The sequence below is a fragment of the Myxocyprinus asiaticus genome, chromosome 1 (assembly GCF_019703515.2).
Source record: "Myxocyprinus asiaticus isolate MX2 ecotype Aquarium Trade chromosome 1, UBuf_Myxa_2, whole genome shotgun sequence".
In the NCBI taxonomy this organism is placed as follows: Eukaryota; Metazoa; Chordata; class Actinopteri; order Cypriniformes; family Catostomidae; genus Myxocyprinus; species Myxocyprinus asiaticus.
The window spans coordinates 67203271-67228195 of NC_059344.1; the positions used below are offsets into that span (position 1 = coordinate 67203271).

At 39.6% G+C, this 24925-nt stretch overlaps 2 protein-coding genes across 3 annotated transcripts in view; both read right to left on the reverse strand.

Moving 5' to 3' along the window:
* Positions 1-18377, reverse strand: part of LOC127447923 (Fc receptor-like protein 1) — a 23586-nt gene extending 5209 nt beyond the window's left edge. The window contains exon 1 of one of the 2 annotated variants that reach the window (XM_051710147.1): positions 17974-18377. In XM_051710147.1, the coding sequence (XP_051566107.1) occupies positions 17974-18343 (370 nt within the window). In that variant the 5' untranslated portion in view covers positions 18344-18377. The remainder of the gene's footprint in view (positions 1-17973) is intronic. The other variant, XM_051710156.1, reaches the window with a different exon arrangement.
* Positions 18378-22393: 4016 nt separating this feature from the next.
* Positions 22394-22777, reverse strand: LOC127448093 (histone H2A-like). Its single transcript, XM_051710384.1, has 2 exons — positions 22649-22777; positions 22394-22606 (listed from the first exon to the last, which is right to left on the reverse strand). The coding sequence occupies exons 1-2, from the start codon at positions 22775-22777 to the stop codon at positions 22394-22396; spliced, it is 342 nt and encodes a 113-aa protein (XP_051566344.1).
* Positions 22778-24925: the final 2148 nt, after the last annotated feature.

Genomic DNA, 24925 nt, shown 5'->3' on the forward strand with positions numbered 1-24925 from the left:
TCCTCATAAACCATATTTATAGCATAATAATGTAATGTAATGTACTGTAATTACCAGTTTGTAACCTAAAACAAAGTCACACACACACACACACACACACACACACACACACACACACACACACACACAACCAGGGCATCAGTAAGTGGAGCTCTACAGCCATCTTTTGGTTATTGTTGGCATTACAAGTCATCTGTTGTTTTCCAGTTAATGACAGCAATCTGACACACACACACACACACACACACACACACACACACACACACACACACACACACACACACACAAAGATACACACACTCACACACACATTTGCAAGATTTGTTTTTACTATCCACCTTTTTCCTACATCCAGTGATGCTTAGCAAGAAATATGGGTGTTACTTCCGTTGTCAAGTAAACAAAGCTGTTGTGGTGGTGTACGTCCATTCATTCTTTCCTTAGGGTGTTGGGATTTTGAGGAGAGCCTGTTTGATTTCATGAGGACATGCTTCAATCACTATATTAGTGTTGTTTATTACTGAACAATAATAAACTGCAAAAAAGTCATAAAGACAAAGAAAGCATGAACAACCGGTGTGCTGTTTCTCCCAGCTGCAGTTGAGATTTAATCTAAGCACAAGCACAACATTTTGAGCAAAATTATCAGTTGTTTTAGTGGAGTACCTGTGTAAGTTCAGTTTCAGATGTGTGTGCTTGTCAACGTGTCATCCTGCGTGTTAAAATCAGACAGACACACTGAGGAGGAGCAAGTTCTCATACTTGGGGATATAATCCCTTTTTCAGGTTTTCTGATCAGAAGAGATATTTACTTTTAAGTCCACATGTAACTTTAAACTCTGTTCGGCGGGTGATTGACTGGTGAGAGGTGGAGCTTCGCTGCCATCCGGGATGAATCAGGACAGCGTTTTAAAGCTCAAATGTGATGTGGTTTTTGACTACCTCTGTATGTGTTTTTTGTGACCTAATCACAAAACATTGTACACACCATTTGCATATACAGTATATATATATATATATATATATATATATATATATATATATTTTTTTTTTTTTTTTTTTTTTTTTTTTGTGCTGACCATTTGTGATAGGATCATCAGAATTGTGTCTTATTACCAGCTGTAAACAGGGTCTAAAATAATTGCAGCCAGAGCTAGGGAATGCTATATAACCACATTATTTTTCCCAGTAAGACCCCCAGGAAAACGTCATGGTTACTTATGTAACCTCCGTTCCCTGTTGGAGGGAACGAGACGTTGTGTCGATGTAGTGACACTAGGGGTCACACTTGGGAGCCCGAGAGACCTCTGGTCTTTGATAAAAGGCCAATGAAAATTGGTGAGTGGTATTTGCATGCCACTCCCCCAGACATATGGGTATAAAAGGAGCTGGTATGCAACCACTCATTCAGGTTTTATGCTGAGGAGCCGATATAAGGTCCAGCCATTTCAGCGGGTAGTTCAGCATCCATCAGGGAACAGAGGTTACACAAGTAACCATTGACGTTCCCTATCTGTCACTCACTCAACGTTGTGTCGATGTAGTGACACTAGGGGTCCCTATACGAAACGCCACAACTGGCTGAACTGTGTTACATGAACTGGCGGTGTGTGGTGGGCAGACCACTGTGTGCCTCATAGCCAGCACACCAGGTAGCCACGTAACCTCCCCAAACATAGAACCTTGCAAAAGTGTTGGGTGTTGCCCAGCCCGCTGCTCTGCAAATGTCTGTTAGAGAGGCACCTCTGGCCAGGGACCAGGAAGCCGCTACACCTCTGGTGGAATGGGCTTGTAGCCCTACCGGGGGCGACATGTTCTGGGCGAGATATGCCATAGTTATGGCATAACCGAAACAGTGGCACCACAGGAGCACCAATCCTGCAAGAAAAAACCCGTGGACAATAGTTGTGGTGACGACCGTACACACCGGGTATGTAACCCAGGGAGAAATGAAGCTGCTCTTTTGCTGAACTGTTGGGTACCGCAGCCACTTGGGCGTGCGGCAAAATCAAACAAAAAGGCAACAAAAGATTTTCCACCCGGCCCTCCACTGGGGGATGGAGTGGTCTTCCTACCAGCTCCACGTGAGTGGGTTCCCTCGTCCCTGGGTCTCAGAGGCACTTCGAGGACCTCCGTTATTCAGCGCCGGCTGTGAGATGAGTGGCGTCGGCTTCCTGTGGTGGGCTCCACACCGGGTGCCGGGCGGAGCTAGTGCTGGTGTAGTCACCGCAGGGGGACGCCCTTGGCGACGAGCAGATGGGGTGCGGGATCTTGAGCCACACCGGGGCAGGATGTGCTGGATTGCCTCCGTCTGCTGCTTCACCGTCGAGAACTGCTGGGCAAAGTCCTCAACAGTGTCGCCGAATAGGCCTGCCTGGGAAATGGGGGCAGCAAGGAACCGTGTCTTGTCGGCCTCGCCCATCTCGACCAGGTTGAGCCAAAGGTGGCGCTCCTGGACCACTAGTGTGGCCATCGTCCGCCCGAGAGACCGTGCGTGACCTTTGTCACCCGGAGAGCGAGGTCGGTCGCCGAGCGCAGTTCCTGCATCAAATCTGTGGCAGAACTACCCTCGTGCATTTCTTTCAGCACCTTGGCTTGGTGGACCTGCAGGAGAGCCATGGCGTGCAGGGCAGAGGTGGCTTGTCCAGCAGCACTGTAGGCTTTAGCCGTCAGGGACGACGTGAGCCTACAGGGCTTGGACGGGAGCTTAGGGCGTCCACGCCAGGTGGCGGCGCTCTGCGGGCATAGGTGCACCGTGAGTGCCTTATCCACCGGGGGAATCACCGTATAGCCCTTGGCCGCCCCGCCATCGAGTGTAGTGAGAGCGGGGGAACTGCGGAGTCGGGGCCGGGCAGTGAAAGGTGCCTCCCATGACTTCGTAAGCTCCTCATGCACTTCCGGGAAGAATGGCACTGGAGCGGGGCGTGGCTGCTTTGAGCAGCACCACAAGCCCAGAAACTAATCATCAAGCCGCGAGGGTTCAGGGGAGAGCGGAGGGTTCCACTCTAACCCAACGCTTGTGGCCGCCCGGGAAAGCATGTCCATCATTTCGGCATCGGCCTGTGACTGGGCGATCATCCCTGAAGGGGGAAGCCCAGCTGAGGCTTCTGCGTCCGACTGGACAAGCCCGCTCTCCAATGCTGCGCTCGAGAGTTCATCATCTTCGCGGGCTCCGAACAAGAAGCCAGACTCGCCATGAGACGAGCCGGCGAACTCATCCGGAAGCCCGATTGGGGCAGACGAGAGTGCTGGGGAATGGGGGGTCCGTGGGGGGATACCCGGCGGAGACGATCACATTGGGGTCCCCAAATCACCCCCAGTGCTAGCCGTGCTGGCCTCATACCCATAGGTAGAAGGACCAAGGCGGGGAGTCTTACGAAAGCAAGCTGCGACCGCAACGTTGCCATGGTCATGTTCTCGCAGTGAGAACATGAACCATTCACAAACGCTGCCTCCGTGTGGGTCACGCCCAGACACGAAAGACAGCGATCATGACCATCCGAAGTTGAGAGATAACGACCGCAACCAGGAATAACACACAATCGAAAAGGCATCTTTGAAAAGACACGTCTTTAAAAAGATGTTCCGTGTGTGCGCTCTTTTAGAGAAATATATACTCTTTAAGAGGGGAAAAATGCTCTTTCAGAAAATATACTCTCTAATTTTTCTGCCGAAGCGCCCAGGGGCGTTCTCTGCAGTGCACCAGTGCAGAGGAGGGAGCAGCCGCTGAAATGCCCCGTCAGTTCCAGCAGAGGTGAATGAACAGTAATATTCAGCTCAATGAGCATGACCGTTCAGCTTCAAAGAAAAAATCTGAATGAGTGGTTGCATACCAGCTCCTTTTATACCCGTATATCCGGGGGAGTGGCATGCAAATACCACTCGCCAATTTTCATTCCTTTTATCAAAGACCAGAGGTGTCTCAGGCTCCCAAGAGTGACCCCTAGTGTCACTACATCGACAAAACGTCCAGTGAGTGACAGATAGGGAATCAGTGACTCACAGAGATCAGACATCAGTGATGCTTTTATACTGACTGAATCAGGTGTGTTCACATTCAACTCTGTTCAGGACAAATTACACTGCAGTGGTATTTAGACACATATGAAGAAAAAAGTAATAAAAAAGAAAAAAAAAACATGGAGAAAAAAAACATGACTAGAAATTGACTGTATTATAGAATACAGAAAGTGTGTCTACAGAACTTTGAGAAAAAAAAAAGAAGAAGAAAAATACTCTGGGTTTAATACAAGTTAATCTCACTAGACATCATTTGTAGCATACAGGTGCTGGTCATATAATTAGAATATCATCAAAAAGTTGATTTATTTCACTAATTCCATTCAAAAAGTGAAACTTGTATATTATATTCATTCATTACACACAGACTGATATATTTCAAATGTTTATTTCTTTTAATTTTGATGATTATAACTGACAACTAAGGAAAATCCCAAATTCAGTATCTCAGAAAATTAGAATATTACTTAAGACCAATACAAAGAAAGGATTTTTAGAAATCTTGGCCTACTGAAAAGTATGAACATGAAAAGTATGAGCATGTACAGCACTCAATACTTAGTTGGGGCTCCTTTTGCCTGAATTACTGCAGCAATGCGGTGTGGCATGGAGTCGATCAGTCTGTGGCACTGCTCAGGTGTTATGAGAGCCCAGGTTGCTCTGATAGTGGCCTTCAGCTCTTCTGCATTGTTGGGTCTAGCATATCACATCTTCCTCTTCACAATACCCCATAGATTTTCTATGGGGTTAAGGTCAGGCGAGTTTGCTGGCCAATTAAGAACAGGGATACCATGGTCCTTAAACCAGATACTGGTTGCTTTGGCACTGTGTGCAGGTGCCAAGTCCTGTTGGAAAATGAAATCTGCATCTCCATAAAGTTGGTCAGCAGCAGGAAGCATGAAGTGCTCTAAAACTTCCTGGTATACGGCTGCGTTGACCTTGGACCTCAGAAAACACAGTGAACCAACACCAGCAGATGACATGGCACCCCAAACCATCACTGACTGTGGAAACTTTACAGTGGACCTCAAGCAATGTGGATTGTGTGCCTCTCCTCTCTTCCTCCAGACTCTGGGACCCTGATTTCCAAAGGAAATGCAAAATTTACTTTCATCAGAGAACATAACTTTGGACCACTCAGCAGCAGTCCAGTCCTTTTTGTCTTTAGCCCAGGCGAGACGCTTCAGACGCTGTCTGTTGTTCAAGAGTGGCTTGACACAAGGAATGCGACAGCTGAAACCCATGTCTTGCATACGTCTGTGCGTAGTGGTTCTCCCCCACATTTTTGAATGGGTTTTGTTTCACAATCCTCTCCAGGGTGCGGTTATCCCTATTGCTTGTACACTTTTTTCTACCACATCTTTTCCTTCCCTTCACCTCTCTATTAATGTGCTTGGACACAGAGCTCTGTGAACAGCCAGCCTCTTTTGCAATGACCTTTTGTGTCTTGCCCTCCTTGTGCAACGTGTCAATGGTCGTCTTTTGGACAACTGTCAAGTCAGCAGTCTTCCCCATGATTGTGTAGCGTACAGAACTAGACTGAGAGACCATTTAAAGGCCTTTGCAGGTGTTTTGAGTTAATTAGCTGATTAGAGTGTGGCACCAGGTGTCTTCAATATTGAACCTTTTCACAATATTCTAATTTTCTGAGATACTGAATTTGGGATTTTCCTTAGTTGTCAGTTATAATCATCAAAATTAAGAGAAATAAACATTTGAAATATATCAGTCTGTGTGTAATGAATGAATATAATATACAAGTTTCACTTTTTGAATGGAATTAGTGAAATAAATCAACTTTTTGATGATATTCTAATTATATGACCAGCACCTGTAATATTGATTATCACAAAAAATATTACGAGTCAAAATGATTTTTTGCTGTATTCGATATTATTCCACAAATGCTGTCGATTGAGCTTAATTTGTATTAAACCCAGAATATTCCTTTAAGTTATAAATCACAATCCAATCTGGCACTGGAACTGCAGTCATATTCCACTGAGTCTGATACACTCATGTTCAATAATGTCTTGAACACCATGACTGAGCTGCTGGTTTTACTCCTCTGATCAATGTGTTTTGTACATACTGACATAAAGTCTCTTGTGTTGTTATCATCATCTGCAGCAGTGACTCGAAGCAATATAGAAATACGGTTCAATAGATTCTTGTGTGCTGAAACATCCATGTTTTTTGATACACAAAGAAACCACTGCATAGTATTTGTTTTTTCTTCATGTTTTTCATATTAAAATAGAGTTTGAGTGTGAGACATCGGATGTTTTACCTCCTGTCTCAGTCACGATTATATCTGACCTGTTACAGTGGAGTCGAGCGACAGATATTAAACATGTTTTAGAGTTAATGAGATGAGTGTCAATGATTGATTGATGAAACTGAGACATGATCTCAACATTACTGTCATATGAGTAAATGTGATGGAATATATGTAACATAGTACTGACCACCATATGTCAACTGGAACACTGATCCTAATTAAAGAATCGATTTCATTTGACTGTGAAACACTTTGTGCACATGAACTTAAAGCATAAACTCACATGTGTGTGTGTGTGTGTGTGTGTGTGTTCATAACTCTGGATGCAACATGTGTGTTGTGTAAAGTGAGAGTTGTGTGTTTGTTTCTGGTTCTTACAGAGAGACCTAAACCTGTTCTGACTGTAAATCCTAAAACATCACAGATATTCAGAGGAGAGACTGTCACTCTCACATGTGACATACAGAGAGAAACACACACTGAGTGGAGATACAGCTGGTTTAAAGATGGTTTAGTCAATCCAGTCAGCACTGAGAGAGTGTACAGAATCACATCTGACAAATCTCACAGTGGTAAATACAGCTGTAGAGGAGAAAGGAAACAAGACTCACAGAGATCACACATCAGTGATGCTGTTACAATGATTGTATTATGTGAGTGTTCACATTCAACTCTGTTCAGGGCAAAAAAAAAAAAAAAAAAAAGAGAGAGAGAGAGAGAGAGAGAGAGAGAGAGAGAATATTCTCGGTTCAATACTAGTTAATCTCAACTAACAGCATTTAAAATTCGGCAAATGTAAATTTTCTTACGTTTGCATAGATACAGAAACGTACAATATTGATGTGTTGACATCATCTAAATACTAAAATACGTCATATTTACACCTTAAGAAACATACAAATGTTTATGTGTACTGTTTCAATTAATTAATATTGAATTCATGGAATTAACACAATTTTCACTTACCACGATTTAGCCATGCATAATTAAATATTAATTCAACTTAGAAAAGTATGCAATTTTTATTATTGTTTTTTATATTATCATATTTAATATAATATGTAATTAATTTGGTATATTTTCATGATAATGTTGTTTACTGTATAACAGTGGTTCTCAAACATTTTGACTCCAAGGCCCCCCATTGTCGGAGAAAATATTTGAAGACTCCCATGTAGGCTATTAGATGTTTATATTATAAGATATATCTATTATGAGATATTTCCTTAAAACTTGTGATTCCAGAAGTGTCTGGAACTGTATATTCTTCAGAAAAAGCAAGCTGTTGAAGGGAGTTATTAAATTTTTAGCATTTTCAGTAAGTTCAAATATAATTATTATATAAACATTATAATAATCTATCATATTTTAAATTATTTTAAGAGATCTTGAGGTCCCCTGGTGGGTCCCGACCCCCTGGTTAAGAACCACTGCTGTATAATGTATTATTAGCTTTAAGTTTATGCAATATTATATTGTGTTCAGTAAAGTGTTTTAATTTACATTCACTTTTATATTTTACTTGGTAACCAGCTCATTTACTCTCAAGCCCAAGACATGGGTTTATTTATTTATTTATTTATTTTTTTTGTTCTTTATGTGGTCAACATTTACTTCTACAAGACTTGCACAACAGCTTATAAGTTCTACACATCTGTTTCATTTTATCTGGACCTAAAACTTAAAAGCACATTCCAGACGGAGAATGTAATTCATGTTTAAACAATGGAGAGGGAGTTTTTTTAATGCATTTAAATACGCCCTGTATGGGAAAATTCTTCAGAGAAAGCCCCAGCAAGACTGAGAGAAGATTGGAAAACCATTTGTATAACATCACTCTTTAAATTAAAATTTAGCTTTCTCTTCTATGACTTATAACTAATTAATAAATGTGTTATTTCTTTGCAAGTAACTGAAGTTTGGCTCCATAACTTCACAACAGGGAAAAATATATAAATACATAAATTTAAAGTCTTCACTATGTTACAGACTCATAGAAGAAACCAGATGAAGTCAGTTTAATAATGACTCAAGTGTCAGTGTATTCATGATAGCAGCAGCCTGAAAGAATTATCAATGTGATACCAAAGTGCCAATACTTTTGAGTTAAATTAAAGGGGAAAAAAATCCCACCAACCTGAAAGTACATTTGTGAACATCACAAAGAGTACAAATTATTCATGGCTAAAGATGCAAAAAGAAAGAGTATCAATGATAATGATGAAGCATGTGCAAGTAATTCTCAACTTCAGAAGCAGCAGACTCTGACCTCGTGTTCCCAAAGATTGAGGTTTGGATGACAAGTTCACATGAATACAAGAAATGTAAAAGCACACTTGTAAACTGGTTTGTTGAGACCGGTATGACCATTAGACTGTGTGATTTGGCAGCCTACAAAACTTGAATTGCTTTTCTTGACCCCTAATTCATCACTCCCCAAATTCAATGATTGCACTAAAAATGCAAACGGAAACTCAGTGTGTAAAGGAAATGCTGAGAGAGATGCGCAAAGTGACTGTTTTACTGCTTCATTTATGCTTAATTTGTGGATTACTCTGGAAGTATTCTTTTAATTCCTAAACTATAGTTACTAAAACTAAAACTAAATAAAAACAAAATAGAAATGTGTCCACAAAATAAAAACTAAACTGTACCTAGCAAAACCATTAATGAAATGAACTAAAACTGAACTGAAATTTAAAGGAAAATTAAATAAATGTGAACGGTACTAAAATAAAAAACAATTTTGAAAATGCAAAACTATAATAACTTTGTCAACAATGGGACCTAGTGATGAGACATTGGAATAGTTCCCAGCTGTCCTGCAAGAACACAGTGATCTCTAATGACATGAATAACTGAACTTAATTTCTCTCTCTCTCTCTCTCTCTGTCTGTGTGTTTGCACATGCGTGAGCATCTGTGGAGCGAGTGGAGTGTGTTTCAGAGCATGGCTGGAGTTTTTTCTCTCAACTTTTATGGTCTGTTACGTTTGTTTTTACTGTTATATCTTGCTGAATTGGAATTGTGGGTTTTGTGGGGGTAAGAGTAGGATTAGGGTGGGTTAGCCAATTTTAAACTGGCAGCCATGGATAGTTCGGGAGGAGCGGGTTTTGCCCAGCTCACCCGGCAGCATGGAATTAAAGTGCCGGTTGGCATTGAGAGCTTGGTGGAGGAGGTTAGTATAGCGATTGGAAAAATTGTTGGATATAATAGCATATGGTCTGCATCTAGGATGAATGGTGCTGTTGTTTTGTTTTTGGATAAGATTGAAAAAGTGAACAATGTTGTTGAAAAAGGAATAACTCTGAATGATAGTTTTGTGTAAGTTTTAACTCTGGTTAATCCAGCGTAGAAAGTCATGCTTTCAAATGTGCCCCCTTTCATCAAGGATGAAATTATTGAAAGGGAACTTTCAAGACATGGTCAGATTGTCTCAACCATAAGGAAGATTCCTTTAGGTTGTAAGTCTCCATTGTTGAAACATGTTGTTTCTTTCAGGAGACAAGTATATATGGTGATGAAGAGTGGTGTAGAGGATTTGAACATTGCTCTGAAGTTTAAGATTGACGATTTTGACTATGTTATCTTTGTGACAACTGAAAGCTTAAAGGAGACCTATTATGCCCCTTTTTACAAGATGTAATATAAGTCTCAGGTGCCCCCAGAATGTGTCTGTGAAGTTTCAGCTCAAAATACCCCACGGATCATTTATTATATCATGTTGTAAATGCCTCTTTTTGGGTGGAATCAAAAACACGCTGTTTTCGTGTGTGTCTCTTTAAATGCAAATGAGCTGCTGCTCCCCGCCCCCTTTCTGGAACAGGGCTGTGCCTTTACAGCTCTTGCTTCGGATACTATAGCAACAACAAATCAGAACCAATATGACTGACACCGTAAATACCGGAGTGTTTTTCAGCCATTTAGCAACGATGGATGAGCAACACAAAAATATACTGTAATGACGTTAGCTATGCGCTATAACGAGACATGACATTTTAGGGGGTTGTCTTGCATCATGCGATTTGCAAACATTCACAAAATATAAAGTGCGATACTTACATCTTCAGCATATAAAGCTGGAACACGAACAGTTTGTACTGATCCATGCTTGAGAGTCAAATATTTAGAAAAGCCTGCTTTATATTGACCCTCATTCACAAAGCAGTCTGGTGTAAAATGATTTGCTCAAACATACATGAAATTTGGTATGTTTTGGGGAACATTTTCTTCAAAAACAAAACTTGTCCACTGCGTCTTCAGTTGCTCTGATGCGGGGAGTACATGAAGACTCTTATGTTCACTTTTACAGCCTACAACAGAACACGTATGACACTTATGAAGCTGAGACATTATTCTTCTCAATGTAGCTGCTCCAACGTGGAAAAAAATGGCAGACTGTGTGTCGATCACTCAGGGGAGGATCTATGATAATAGGGTGGAGTCTGTCACCAGTCGTGGGCAGGGCCTGCTCTAAAGTGACATCACTTTAGAGCAGATACCAAAACCAGTAATTTTGAGACACTGTTTATTAATAGAAATATAAGAAAGAGGAGTGGGTGGACTTTTAACATTGTAGGGTGGTTGTGTACACACACTGCCGACTCACATTTATGTTCAAACACCATGTAAAAGTGAATTTTGCATAATAGGTCCCCTTTAAAGTGTTTTGGATGTGGTAAAGAAGGCCATTTAATGCGTTCATGTCCTGAAAGAGAAACGCAGAACAATAGCACTGTGGAGAAGGATTCAGAAGAAAGGAATCAAGAGAGTAATCAAATGGAACAGGTGCTTGTAGTTGGTAGGAAAGAACAAGATAAAGAAAGAAATGTGGACAAGGAGGAGGTGAATGGAAATATAGAGGGGAATATGAAGGAAATGCAGGAAAGTGATGAAATAGATCTGAATAAGCTAGAAGGAGAAATTTTTTGAGATGATGAAACCATTTTTAAAATTCCAACAATCAAAATAAAAACAAATCAATGGGAAATTGTGCCTAAAACTAAGAAAGAAAATGCAGAATGTTGGTGCAACTAAGGATGATGGAGTTAGTGGGGAATCCTACAGTGCTGATGAAATCTCAGGATCGGACAGTGTGAGGGAATCAGTTGATTCTCTCACTAATAAAAATCTGAAAGATTTTAGTGGTTATAGTTTGGAGCGAGTAAGACATTTTCTACAATCTACTAAGGGGAAGCGAAATGTTGAAGTTACTGATTATTTTTCTGATTGGGCCTTGTTTATTGAGTCAGCCAGATTTTTGATGAGACAAAGAGTGGAAAATTGTCTGTCCAATCCAGATGTGTATCGGCTGAAGGAAATCATACAAAGATTGAGTTCTCAAATAATGCAAAATGAAAGTGATCAAATGGTGGAATAATAGTAATGTGTATGTTGTGTGCTTTTTGTTTTGCTCTCTCCTAATGAGTCATTTTAAAATCTCATCCATTAATTTAAATGGAGCAGAGATGCTGTTAAAAGAGCACAATTATATGATGTTTTGAAAATTAAAGGTATAGATATAGCTTTTGTACAGGAAACTCATAGCACACAAAAAAATGTGGTAGAGTGGCAAAAAGAATGGGATGGCCAGATTTGTCTAAGTCATAATAGTGTTTTTAGTGCAGGAGTTGGCATTTTATTTTCCAAAAATTTCTTGCCAGATTCTTGTAATGTAGAAGAGATAGTAAAAGGAAGGTTATTAAAAGTTACAGCAAAATATGAAAAGATTGTTTTGGAATTAATCAATGTCTATGTTCCAGTCAATGCATCTGAAAGAATGTTTTTTTTTTTTTTTTTTAGATACACTTGCTAATACAATTCAGAAGTGTGAAGAGCATTATTTGATATTTGGTGGAGATTTTAATTGTACTGCCAGGGATATTGATAGAAATCATTTAGAGCCTCATAGTGGCTCAAGACGTCGATTGTTACAACTTATTGAATCAAATGAACTTTGTGATGTTTGGAGGAACTTACATGAGAATATAAGACAATGCACATGGACACATGTAAGAGAAAATCACATTGCTTTAGCAAGGTTGGACAGATTTTATTGTTTCAAGTTTCAGTCTCAATGTTATAAAAGTTGTCACATATGTTCAGTAGGTTTTTCAGATCATTACTTCTGTTTATATTAATTCTATAAAAATTAAGAGTGCATATTGGCATTTTAATTGTGCTTTTATTGAAGATTTTAATTTTAAGAAATGCTTTAGGTTTTTTGGGGGAAAATGGAGATTGCAAAAAGAAAATTTTATTTCACTGCAACAATGGTGGGATGCTGGAAAGCTTCAAATAGAACAGTTTTGTCATCAATATGCTTTCAATGTAACTAAGGACATTGCTAGATCTGTAAAAAAAATTAGAAATTGAAACTGGGGAGCTTCAGAATGTATGTGGGTTTATAGGAAATCAAGATAATTTTAGGGCACTGAAAAATAAAAAAGAAATTTTGGCTGATCTATTAGGAGTTAGAGCACAGTGGGTGCTGGTGAGATCAAGATTTCAAAATATATATCTGAAATGGATGCCCCGTCCAGGTTCTTTTTCAACCTAGAAATTAAAAATGGCCAAAGTTGGTTAATTCATTGTTTAAGATCTGATGATGGAAAAGAACTTAGAAAAACTGCTGATATACGCAAAAGAGCAACTAAGTTTTATGAAGAACTCTATGTCTGTGAACATAAAGAAGATAAGTTATTGGCACGACAGTTTTATAAAGATCTTCCTCGGGTGTCTAAAAAAGCTTTTGAAGAACTAGTGAAACCATTGCTAAAGGAGGAGTTATATGTTTCTTTACAAAGATTAAAAAATGGTAAGGCACCAGGAATTGATGGATTATCTGTTGATTTTTATAAGGCTTATTGGGAGTTTTTGGGAGAAGATTTGCTCAAAGTTGTGAATGACAGCTTGAATGGAAAAAAGCTGCCACAGAGCTGTAGAAGGGCAGTTTTAACCCTGCTCCCAAAAAAAAAAGTGATTTAAAGGAAATTAAAAATTGGAGACCAGTTGCATTGTTGTGTGCTGATTATAAAATTGTATCTAAGACTTTGGCTAATCGGCTAAAAGAGGTGATGGGAATGATAGTACGTATAGATCAGTCATATTATATACCTGATAGATCGATTGTGGATAACATCTCATTAATTAGAGATGTTTTAGAGGTTTCTAGGCTTTTTGGCCTAAAGTTCGGTCTGATTTCACTAGACCAGGAAAAAGCTTTTGACCGGGGTGGAACATTATTACTTATGGGATACTTTTAAAGCTTTTGGTTATCCTCCTGGTTTTATAGACATGATAAAGGTCCTTTATGAGGATATTGAAAGCATATTGAAAATCAATGGTGGCTTGAGTGTTCTGTTCAAAGTAGGAAGAGGAATAAGACCAGGATGTTCAATGTCTGGTATGTTGTATTCAATTGCTTTGGAACTTTTTTAAGTCAAATAAGGGAGAATATTTGTGGTTTCAAATATGATAGTGATTTTACTGTAAAGATGTCAGTGTATGCTGATGATATAATAATTTTAGTTAACAGACTAACAGAAATTGTTGAACATTTTGGTAAATTTTCCTCTTCAAAAGTTAACTGGTCAAAGAGTTCAGCATTTTTAATAGGTGATTGGAAGGATGAAAAACCAATTTTACCTGGTGGATTGTTGAGTGAATGGAGGTTTCAAATATTTGGGGATTTTCTTAGGTGATGAGGCAACAATGCAAAAGAATTGGGAAAATGTTTTAGAAAAAGTTCAAGGAAGATTGGGGAGGTGGAAGTGGCTAATAACAAAAATGTCTTTTAGAGGGAGAATCCTTGTAATTAACAATTTAGTGGCATCTATGTTATGGCACCGCTTAGCAGTATTAGAACCACCAGTGGGCTTGTTAGAGAAAATTCAAACTTCTCTTGTTAATTTTTTTTGGGACAAATTACATTGGCTTCCAAAGAGTGTGTTGCACCTTCCCTAAGAGGAGGGAGGACAAGGTATATTACACCTTGCTAGTCGGAAAGCAGCTTTTAGACTGCAGTTTGTTAAAAAGCTATTGTATCAAAAGCTGTCTTGGACAAATATAGCTTTTAAGCTTCTAAGTGAGGTTGGGAAGTTAGGATTAAAGAAATAATTATTTTGGACAAACTGTACAAAAAGAATTTAAAAGAAATTTCACGTTTTTATGAAGGTGTTCAAAAATCATGGAGTTTGATGAAAATAACAAGGTCTACGGATGGAAAATCTTTGCATTGGTTAATGCAAGAACACTTTATTAATGGTTCTCGTTTGAATTTGTCCTGTGAAATAGTGCCATGGTTTGAACAAAAATGTAAAAACGAGAAGATTATTACAATGAAGGATTTAGTGGAAGTGACTGGATGGAATTTGAGTAATACTGTTGCATTGACTCAAAGACTTGGACTTCGGTCCAAAAGAGTTGTACAAATGGACAATTGTTGGAAAAATGTCGAGGCTCATTATCCGAAGAAGAATGGATGCTCCTTTATGACTTTTCAATATTAAAAAGAAGGCCAAACGCTGAAGATTTGTTTCCAGCAATGATGATTTCTCCAGATTTGCCAGATACAGATATTAACTGTCCTTTAACAGTGTCAAAAAATTGGGAAGACCAAAATATTGAGTTTATTGGTGGAAAAACTTTTTATAAAGTGTGTGTAAAAGTGCTGAATAAAAAACAGTTAATGCATCGTTCTGATAATCCTTGGCAATGTCATTTAAGTGTGGATTCTAGTTTTAAACCAATGTGGGGTACATTATACAAGCCACCATTGACAAAGTTTATTGGAGATTTGCAATGGAGAATCTTGCATGGCATTGTTGCCGTTAATGCTTTTATTTCTATTCTTAATCCGCTAGTAAAAGACAGTTGTATTTTTTGTGAGCAGAGAGAAACTATCTTTCATTGTTTTATATATTGTGAGAGGTTGAAACCTCTTTTTGAACTCTTGGAAGTGATTTTTGATGACTTCGGTGAAATGTTTAATATAACTGTTTTTATTTACGGTTTTAAGGAATCTAAAACAAAGGAAAAAAAGGGGCGTTTGCTCAATTGTATTATTGGTAAAGCAAAAATGTCTATTTATTTAAGAAGAAAACAGAAAATCAAATATGGAAATGAATGTAATATAGTGATTGTGTTTAAAAGGCTTGTAAAAGTGAGAATTATACATGCTTTTTCTTTTTCTTTTTGTATGAAAAATTTATTGGATTTTGAAAAGATTTAGACTTATGGAGATGTACTTTGTAAAGTTGAAAATAATTTTTTACTATTTGCTGACAAATTGAGATGAAGTAATATGTAAAAACCTTACTGTGTGTATGTTTATTGTATAAATAAACAGCTTTCTCTCTCTCTCTCTCTCTCTCTCTCTGTCTCAGTTGTTTCTCCTTCAGTGTCTCTGATCATCAGTCCCAGCAGAAGACAACACTTCTCATCTCACTCTCTCTCTCTGAACTGTGAGGATCACAATAACTCTACTGGATGGACAGTGAGAAGAAACACAGACAGTGAGAGAATGAAAGATTGTTCATTTACATGATCTACATGTAAAATCAGCTCCCTTAAAACATCTGACACTGGAGTGTACTGGTGTCAGTCTCAATCTGGAGAAAACAGTCAACAAATTAACATCACAGTACATGGTGAGTCTATATAACACCAGATATAGTGTCATGATACATATACTGAAAACAGAGCTGAATGTGTTAGTTTAAGCATTTTAAAATTCAGTGATATGCTTAAACTTCTTCCTGCTGTTTCTCCATTTCCTCTGTTGTGTAGATGGTGATGTGATTCTGGAGAGTTCTGTTCATCCTGTGATTGAGGGAGATACTCTGACTCTACACTGTTTACATCGATCTACAAACTCCTCAATCCTCACAGCTGATTTCTATAAAGATGGATCACTCCTCCAGAAACAGACGACAGGAGAGATGAGCATCCCTACTGTCTCAAAGTCACATGAGGGTTTCTACTTCTGTAAACACGGAGAGAGAGGACAGTCACCCAAGAGCTGGATCTCAGTCACAGGTGAGAGTTTATTCTCTCTTTTCTATTCATTCATGTGCACTTGTTCAGATATACTCAATCATCATGTGTTTGTGTGTCTCTTTTTCAGATTCATCAGATCAGATTTCTGTCTTACACACTCTCAGTTCTCTTCTGGCAGTTTGTCCATATCTGATCGTGACAGTCGTGCTGGTTTTTAAATGCTACAGAGCGAGAGGTAAAATAGATCAATATAATCAACAGATGAAATGTTTGTTCACAAAGACAATAACAGCAGAGGAAACAATATGAACGTCTAGTTCAATGACATGTTTATAATATTGTTTTTGTATTTTATAGTTTCATCTGTTGAAGATTAAAGTCAGTATGCAGTAACAGAGGAAGAAACTTCAATCTGAATCTCTTTAAAAATGTTCAGAAGACTTTTCTTAATTTCTGTTAATTATTTCACCACGTTTCATTTGTTGTATAATTGATTTATCATTCATATGATTTTAAAACATTGTATTTTGTGTTTCTGCTTTTATATGCTTTCTGTTTGAATCTTTTACTTGAATATTTCCTGTTCTGGATCAAAGTCACCTGTTTCATGTTCAAATAATTAATAACAGCATAAACACTTTAGTTTTAATCTTATCTAGTTTTATTGTGTGGATTTGTGTGTGATCTGATGTTTCGTAGTTTAAATAAGTGTGTCTTTGGGTTTTAAAATATTCTGGACTATATGCTTTCTTAAAGATTTAAATACTATCTTAAACTGTTGACTATTAATGTCATAAAGTAAATATATTTTGCACTGGAGAAAATAATTATTTCTTTAAAACAACTGAAGACATTTAAATTTGAACAATATTTGACATCATGAGTTGTTACACTCCTCACTCTTTATGTAAAACATGAGTGAATAATATAGTGTCATTTTCATCTCTCTGTTTTTGTTTGTTTGTATACAAATAAAATATGGATGGAAGAGTTATGATGAAATTAAAGATACATGATTTCTCCTGTTTGAAAGTCAACTCAGGTTTATTTGTATAGCACATATCACAATACATTTTGATTCAGTGCAGCTTTACTGAAAATTGTGCCTTAAAAGTCCACAGTTAAAATAACCAACAGCGATTGTGACAAGAAATAAACTCTATATGTTTAAATAGAGAGAAAAACCTTGAGGAAACACATTATATAATACAATACAATAGTTACACTTATGGAAAGTTATTAAATATGTTTTTCCCAAGTTCAGAATAACTTGTCTTGAGATTCAGACAGACATCAGATAAAAATAAGATTCTGGACCGCTTATATTTAAAGTCCCAGATGAACAAAATAAAAGATTTCTAGAAAAGTTGCAATGAAATTATTTTGTATTTAATTTGTGTCATTGAGAATGAGAGTGTCAGTGGAGTTCAATAACAGTTCAGTTTGTAAAGCAGGTGGATACACTGAACATTGAAATGATAAATACTGTATATGATCATTGAGTGGAGAAACAGTGAACTGATATGGAGCTCCACTGACACTCATTTCTTCTCCACATTTATAAATGCAAATGTCATTGCCAGAGAATCAAGTTTGGATACAAGCTTGTTTAAAGATAATGTGTGTGACTCTTAAGAGTCTTTGTGTTAATTGAGAAAACAGATGTTATTGTACTTGGAGCTGGTGTATTTGGTGACGGTCTTTGTGCCTCAGACACGGTGTGTTTGTCCAGTTCACCGGGCAGCAGCAGACGCACGGCGGTCTGGATCTCTCTCGATGTGATGGTGGAGCGCTTGTTGTAGTGAGCGAGACGAGACGCTTCACCGCCGATGCGCTCGAAGATGTCGTTGACGAAAGAGTTCATGATTCCCATCGCCTTGGAGGAGACACCGGTGTCAGGATGAACCTGCTTCAGGACTTTGTACACGTAGATAGCATAACCCTCCTTCCTGGACCTCTTACGCTTCTTTCCTCCTTTACCGGCAGTTTTAGCGACGATCTTTTTGGATCCTTTCTTCGGTGCGGACTTCACTGTTTTTGGCATATTTTCACACTAGGGACAAACAATGAGCTGCAACCGGAAATTCACTGAAATTTATAAGCTCATCTATGCTAATTTCAAAGGTGACAAGGCCCTCTGTGATTGTGTGGCTTCATGGGCCAACCCCTGAAATGATTTCATTGGACACATTCAGCTTTCTTCGAAAGTTCAGAACAGCCAATCCGGGGATTCTAAATGTTAGTCCCGCCCATCGCCTCATGATTGACAACTTCCATCCCCCTATGATTCAGTTCCTTTATTCCTCTAATTTCCTCTTCCCTATCTTTATTATTTTTCTGTATTATTCTGATTGAGAAAACAAATGTTCAATATTTGTCAAATGTACAACAGAGCAGAAGACTTGTTGACATTGAAATGTATTATCCAACAAACTTACCAATGGACACTAAAAAGGCACATAAAAAGCAGTGGTTTTGTGGGTTTACAAGTTGAAAAACGTCTCGGTTACGTACATAACCTCGGTTCCCTGAGACGAAGGGAATGAGACATTGCGTAGCTACGCATATGGGGAGTGGGAGTGCCTTCTTACACGACATAGTTGAAACCTCTCTACAATAATGCCAATATTCTAATATTGGCTATGGTGTTTGAGCCCCACCTGTTTTGACGCGAAACTGTCCACTATAAAAACAGGTGCACAGACACCATTTCCTCAGAATTTCTGACTGAGAACAAGGAGCGCATCGCTCGTGTCTCAAGAACTCTGAGTCTTGTAGTGCGGCTAGCATTCACAATATCTCGTTCCCTTCGTCTCAGGGAACCGAGGTTACGTACGTAACCGAGACGTTCCCTTACGATTCAGTACACTTGACATTGCATAGCTACGCATATGGGGAACAGAATCCCATCACGCCGCACTACACGACATAACTTCCCAGAGAGGAAACATGGCGCCGCAGTCTTGTGGGAAGGCGACCGACATGAGTATGCCGCAGTGAGTGATCCTTGTGTTGGCGAGGAGAGCACTCATAACGAATATATGAACTATAGTCATATAGTATGAATTAGCTCCTTATAAACCCAGTCGAGAAGGGAGTTTATTTATTATGAAAGTGCTTGCGACTTTATGGTAAATTATAACGGCCTGAATGCAGGTGGTTGTGCAAATGATGGGGAGCCCATACTTAAAGGGAAGGGCATAAGTATATATATATATATATTATATACATTTGGCCAATGAATAGCAAGTGCTCTATACAGAGAGGACTTGTGAAGAAAGAGACGTTACGTCTAGGTTGTAAAACCTTGCGAATGTGTTTTGAGAGGACCATCCTGCTGCAAAACATATGTCTTGTAAGGACACACCATTCTTCCATGCCAATGAGGAGGCCATGCCTCTAGTTTAGTGTGCTTTAACACCAATTAGGCAAGTCTTACCCTGCGACTCATAAGCCAGGGTAATTGTATAGACAATCCAGTGAGGGAGCCTTTGCTTGGAGATGGACATTCCTTTTGTGCATCCTCCATAGCATATAAAGAGCTTATCAGACAGTCTGAACTGGCAAGTATGCTCAATGTATGCATGTAGTGCCCACACAGGGCATAACAAATGCAATGATTGTTCCGCATCTGAATTAAATGGAGGAGGGAAGAAGGCCTGAAGGTGAACCACCTGTGCTTTGACGGGCATGGTTAGGACCTTGGGTACATAGCCTTTCCTGGGTTTGACATTGGCTCTTAAAAGACCGGGGCCAAACTCCAAACATGAATTGTCGACTGATAGTGAATGCAGGTCACAGACCCATTTACTGAGGACAGAGCCAGCAGTAGTTTTAACGGAGAGCATTCACAGTTCAACAGAGTCCAAAGGCCCGAAGGGGGGCCCTGCGAGAGCTTTTAGGACTAAAATTAAGTCCCAAGTTGGGACTGTAGCCGGCCGAGGTGAGTTTGATCATCTTGCTCCTTTAAGGAACTTTATTATTAAATCATGCTTGCCTATAGAGGTGCCAGCTTCATGTGCATTTTGGCACAACTAATAGAACCGTTTCCTTGTCCTCTCGGACTTTGCATATGACAGAGTGAATAAGGCATACCAGGGGCAACGCATATTTGTGTTTCGCTGGCCATTTGTGTTCCATTGCGTCCGTTCCCAGTGGGGCTTGGGACTTTGAATACCAGAGGGGACAGTGGGCATTCTCCACTGAGGCAAATAGATCGATTCTGCTTTGCTGAATATTTCCCAAATCCTCAGTACAGTTTGAGGATGAAGTCTCCATTCGCCCGGGTATCACCCCTTGGTGTGACAGTAGGCTTGTGCCGTAATTCAGGCGGCCTGGGATATATGTCGCTTTCAGGAAGAGGAGATGATGCTTGCTAAATAGGAGGAGGCGATGCGTCAGTCTCAACAGTGGTGGAGAATGAATTCTGCCTTAGCTGCTTATATATGCCACAACTGTCATGTTGTCTGAGCGAACCAAGACATGACAGCTTGCTATTTCTGACTAAAAAGCCTCTAAGGCTAAAATTACAGCCGATAGCTCTAGGCGGTTGATGTGCCATGCCCTCCTCGCACCTGTCCAGGTGCCGAAAGTCGGGCGTCCATCGCACACCTCCCCCCAACCTGTGTTAGAAGCATCCGTGTTCACCACTTTCCACCTGACAGCTTGGGACTTCGAGTACCAGAGGGGACAGTAGGTATTCTCCACTGAGGCAAATAGATAGATTTCTGCTTTGCCAAATATTTCCCAAATTCTCAATACAGTTTGAGGGTGAAGTCTCCTGAATTCCGCTTTGGCGGTTTATATATGCCACAACTGTCATGTTGTCTGAGTGAACCAGGACATGACAGTTTTCTATTTCTGACCGAAAAGCCTTTAAGGCTAAAAATACAGCCTATAGCTTTAGGCGCTGCGTGACAACTTGCCCCAGCGCGACATCTCGCTGGTAAAACGCAGGAGCTGTCCATGGTGCTAAAGCAGCTATACAGCGGCAGGATATAGTGATGCGAATGCGCCCCTGGCACACGGTGCTTCAGCCAGCACTGAAGAGGTCTCATGTGTAAGAGACCTAATGGAATGGTTAGATGCCACCGCCATAAATCCCAATGCTTTCTGAAATGGTTTCAGTGTAAGTGTTCTCCCCAGTTTGAACTGAATCAGACACAGTAGAATGGCTGAAGCAGTAAGTCTCTGTGCTGGCATAACAAAGACTCTGATTGCGTCAGTAACAGCTAATCGTCGAGGTAGTTCAAGATGCGTATGCTGCTCAGTTTCAGAGTGGCGAGAACCACATTGATGCACTTTGTAAATGTGCGAGGAGTCAGAGACAGTTGGGAGGGCAGAACTTTGAATTGATATGCTGTTCCCTCGAACACGAATCTCAAAAACATCCTGTGATGTTGTACAATTTGGATATGAAAGGACACATCCTTCAGATCTATTGACGCAATCCAGTCGTGTGGGCCTACATGCGATAAGAGTTCTCAGAAATGTCTCAGATCCAGGATTGGCCGAAATCCACCGTCTTTCTTTGGAACAAGAATATAATGGCTGTAAAAAGCTTTTTGTGCTTGAACATTTTTAGCACAATCTCTATTGCGTTTTTCACAATGAGATTGTGTATTTCAGCTCGTAACACTGACGCGTTTTCGGATGAAACCGTGGAAGGGGTTCAACACCATTGAAACGGGATGGCCAGTGTGCAAATTAGATTGTATAACCATGTTCGATCATTTTATGCACCCATTCTGAAATACCCATTAGAGCTCGCATTATTGCATTTTTTATTGCATTTATTTGAGTGCAAGACACAGAGACAACATTTTGAACAATATTGTGAACAACAATATTCCTTTCCCAACAAACAATAGTGGGGAGATGGGGAACAGTGTTTTGTGTCTCCAATCGAGCCTATTTTTGGAGCAGACCTATCCAGTAACAAACAAATATATAATAGTTAATGACCGGTTACTATTAATAATTACGCCCGCTTATGAAAAGATTGATTTTATATTTCAGTGGAAGAACATGACTCTTATAGTATATATACTCTTAAAAGAGTATTTGGGTTTATATGAACCAGACTTTAGTCCGTTTACTTCTTGATGGTCTTCTCGGTCTCCTTGGGCAGCAGCACAGCCTGGATGTTGGGCAGCACACCACCCTGAGCGATGGTCACTCCACCAAAGAGTTTGTTCAACTCCTCGTCATTCTGCACTGCCAGCTGCAGGTAACGGGGAATGATACGAGTCTTCTTGTTGTCCTGAGCGGCGTTTCCGGCCAACTCCAGAATCTCAGCGGTGAGATTCTCAAGCACAGCGGCCAGATAAACAGGAGCACCAGCACCAACAAGTTCTGCATAGTTTCCTTTGTGGAGCAGCCTATGCACACGACCGATGGGGAACTGCAGTCCTGCCCTGGATGAACGAGTTTTAGCCTTCGCTCTTGTTTTACTGCCGGTTTTACCTCTGGCGCTCATTTTTTATTTGAGGTCACAAATGCAACGTCGTCATAAGAAACAATAAATCAACACGTACCGTTCACAGTATTTAAACGAGCCCATCTGTGGCCTATTGGTTAAAGTCTGCAAAACATTTAAACCAATCACTGCATTTCCCTCCAAATGAGCCAGGTGTGAAAATGCCTGTCTTATTCACTCTTATATATATATATATATATATATATATATATATATATATATATATATATATATATATATTTTTTTTTTTTTTTAAAGGGAATGGGAGGGTTATGGACCTGAGGAGAGGTGTTGGGTCCTGGCTCTGGACATCCTGGACCATGCCCTCATTGATGAGTTTCACCTCCGGCACGGGGGTTTGGGGGGGGGGTTTACGGTTCTGTTAGCCTACAGGTTTACAGTGTTTGTTTTGTCATTTTCTCTCCCTCGTGTTTTGCAGTCGCACTAGACTGGCATGAATGGCGTTTCCATGGGAACATTCATTGTTCTCAGGGAGGCAACGATCATGCCACTGATTAGCTTGTTGAGCAACACCTGCTCCAGCCTGATTTCATTCCCTACTTATGCCCTCATCTTTCTCTGTTTCTTCACCAGATGATTATACTAAATTGAGTACTAACCTCGCTCTCTTTGTTTAGCTGGTCCTATCTTGTCACTCTGTTTGTTGCCTGCATTTTTCGGGTTGTGGTTTGCCTTCCAGTCTTCGCTGAGTTTCAGCCTGGCAATCCATGGAGGAATTCTGGTCTATGCCCACTTGCCAGGGATCTACACTTCTGCTGTTACTTGCATTGTCCACTAGACATCACTCGCATTACCTAACTTCTACGGAAGATTCTTCCAAGCTTCTCCTGACTTCACGATGTACACAATTCGCTGATGAACACACTACTCCCTACTCTCTGCGCGGTGGCGCATGATTAACATATTATTGTGAATAAATATTTTGGAACTATTTCCCCTGCTCTTGGGTCATTCTGTCCAACATCTACATGTTACACATTTCAACTAAACGGAAAGTACACATTTGTCACTTTTAGTCTTTTCTCACTTATTGAATTTGGCACTTTTCTTTTAAATGCATGTAAAAATTTAAAGTCAATCACTGAACCTTCAGAAAGTGTCTTGAGCATTTCATTGCTGCACATATTTTCACTGGATCTGTTGCTATGTTAATTAAAGTGCACCTATTATGGTTTTTAAGCGTGCCTAATTTTGTTTTAAAGGTCTCATACAATAGATTTACATGCATCCAAGGTCAAAAACACTTTAATTTGCTCATAATTTAAATTGCAGCATTACCTTTTTTTCCCAGTGTTAAAAATGACTCGTTCAATGATCCGTTCTAAAGGATTCATTCTAAACTCCTCCTTTCAGAGAGCCTACTCTGCTCTGATTGGTCAGGTGTCCTAGTCTGTTGTGATTGGTCTACTGCTTACAGCACACATTGGAAAGGAAACGGCCACTACTGTATCCGAGTTTCAGCTCTGTCTGAAAAATTTCTGTTTTACCTTACCAATTTGAGCCTGAGTCCGATAGTGATACATCGGAAGATCAACCCGAACCACCATCGCAAGCACTATGAGAACAGGATGTTTCTCAGTGGTAAGTTTAGTTTGACAATAACATGAGTTAGCCGGGTAGCAGAGGCTAACATCTAACAGGCTAACGGCGTGCACTGGCTGTACATGTAAACAGACCAGAGGCGGTTTTTTGTTACCAAATTACGTAGGTTAGTACAGGAAGTAAGTCTGGAATTAATAACGACTCGTTTCAGGTGTTCAGAATCGGTTCTTTCTTTTGGGTGTCAACAACTCCATATTTCATGCACTTTGATTTTTGAAACTTTGCAGACTTTTTTACATTCACAAACAGCTATATAACACTACATGAAAGGTAATATTTGAAAAACCATAATAGGTGCTGAAAATCTGAATTGTGAGTGAAATAGCGACTTTAAATATTGATGTACAGTTACAGTTCTCTACAGTGTTATTATTTGTTAAGGTAGATATTAAAATACATTTGACAATAAAATTAACTCATTTACAACAGATACAATGAAGACTTTTGTCAGAAAGCACAAAAATCAAAGTGATTTACATTACAGTTTAAATGCAATACCTTTATGTGGTATAAAATATGGTGAGC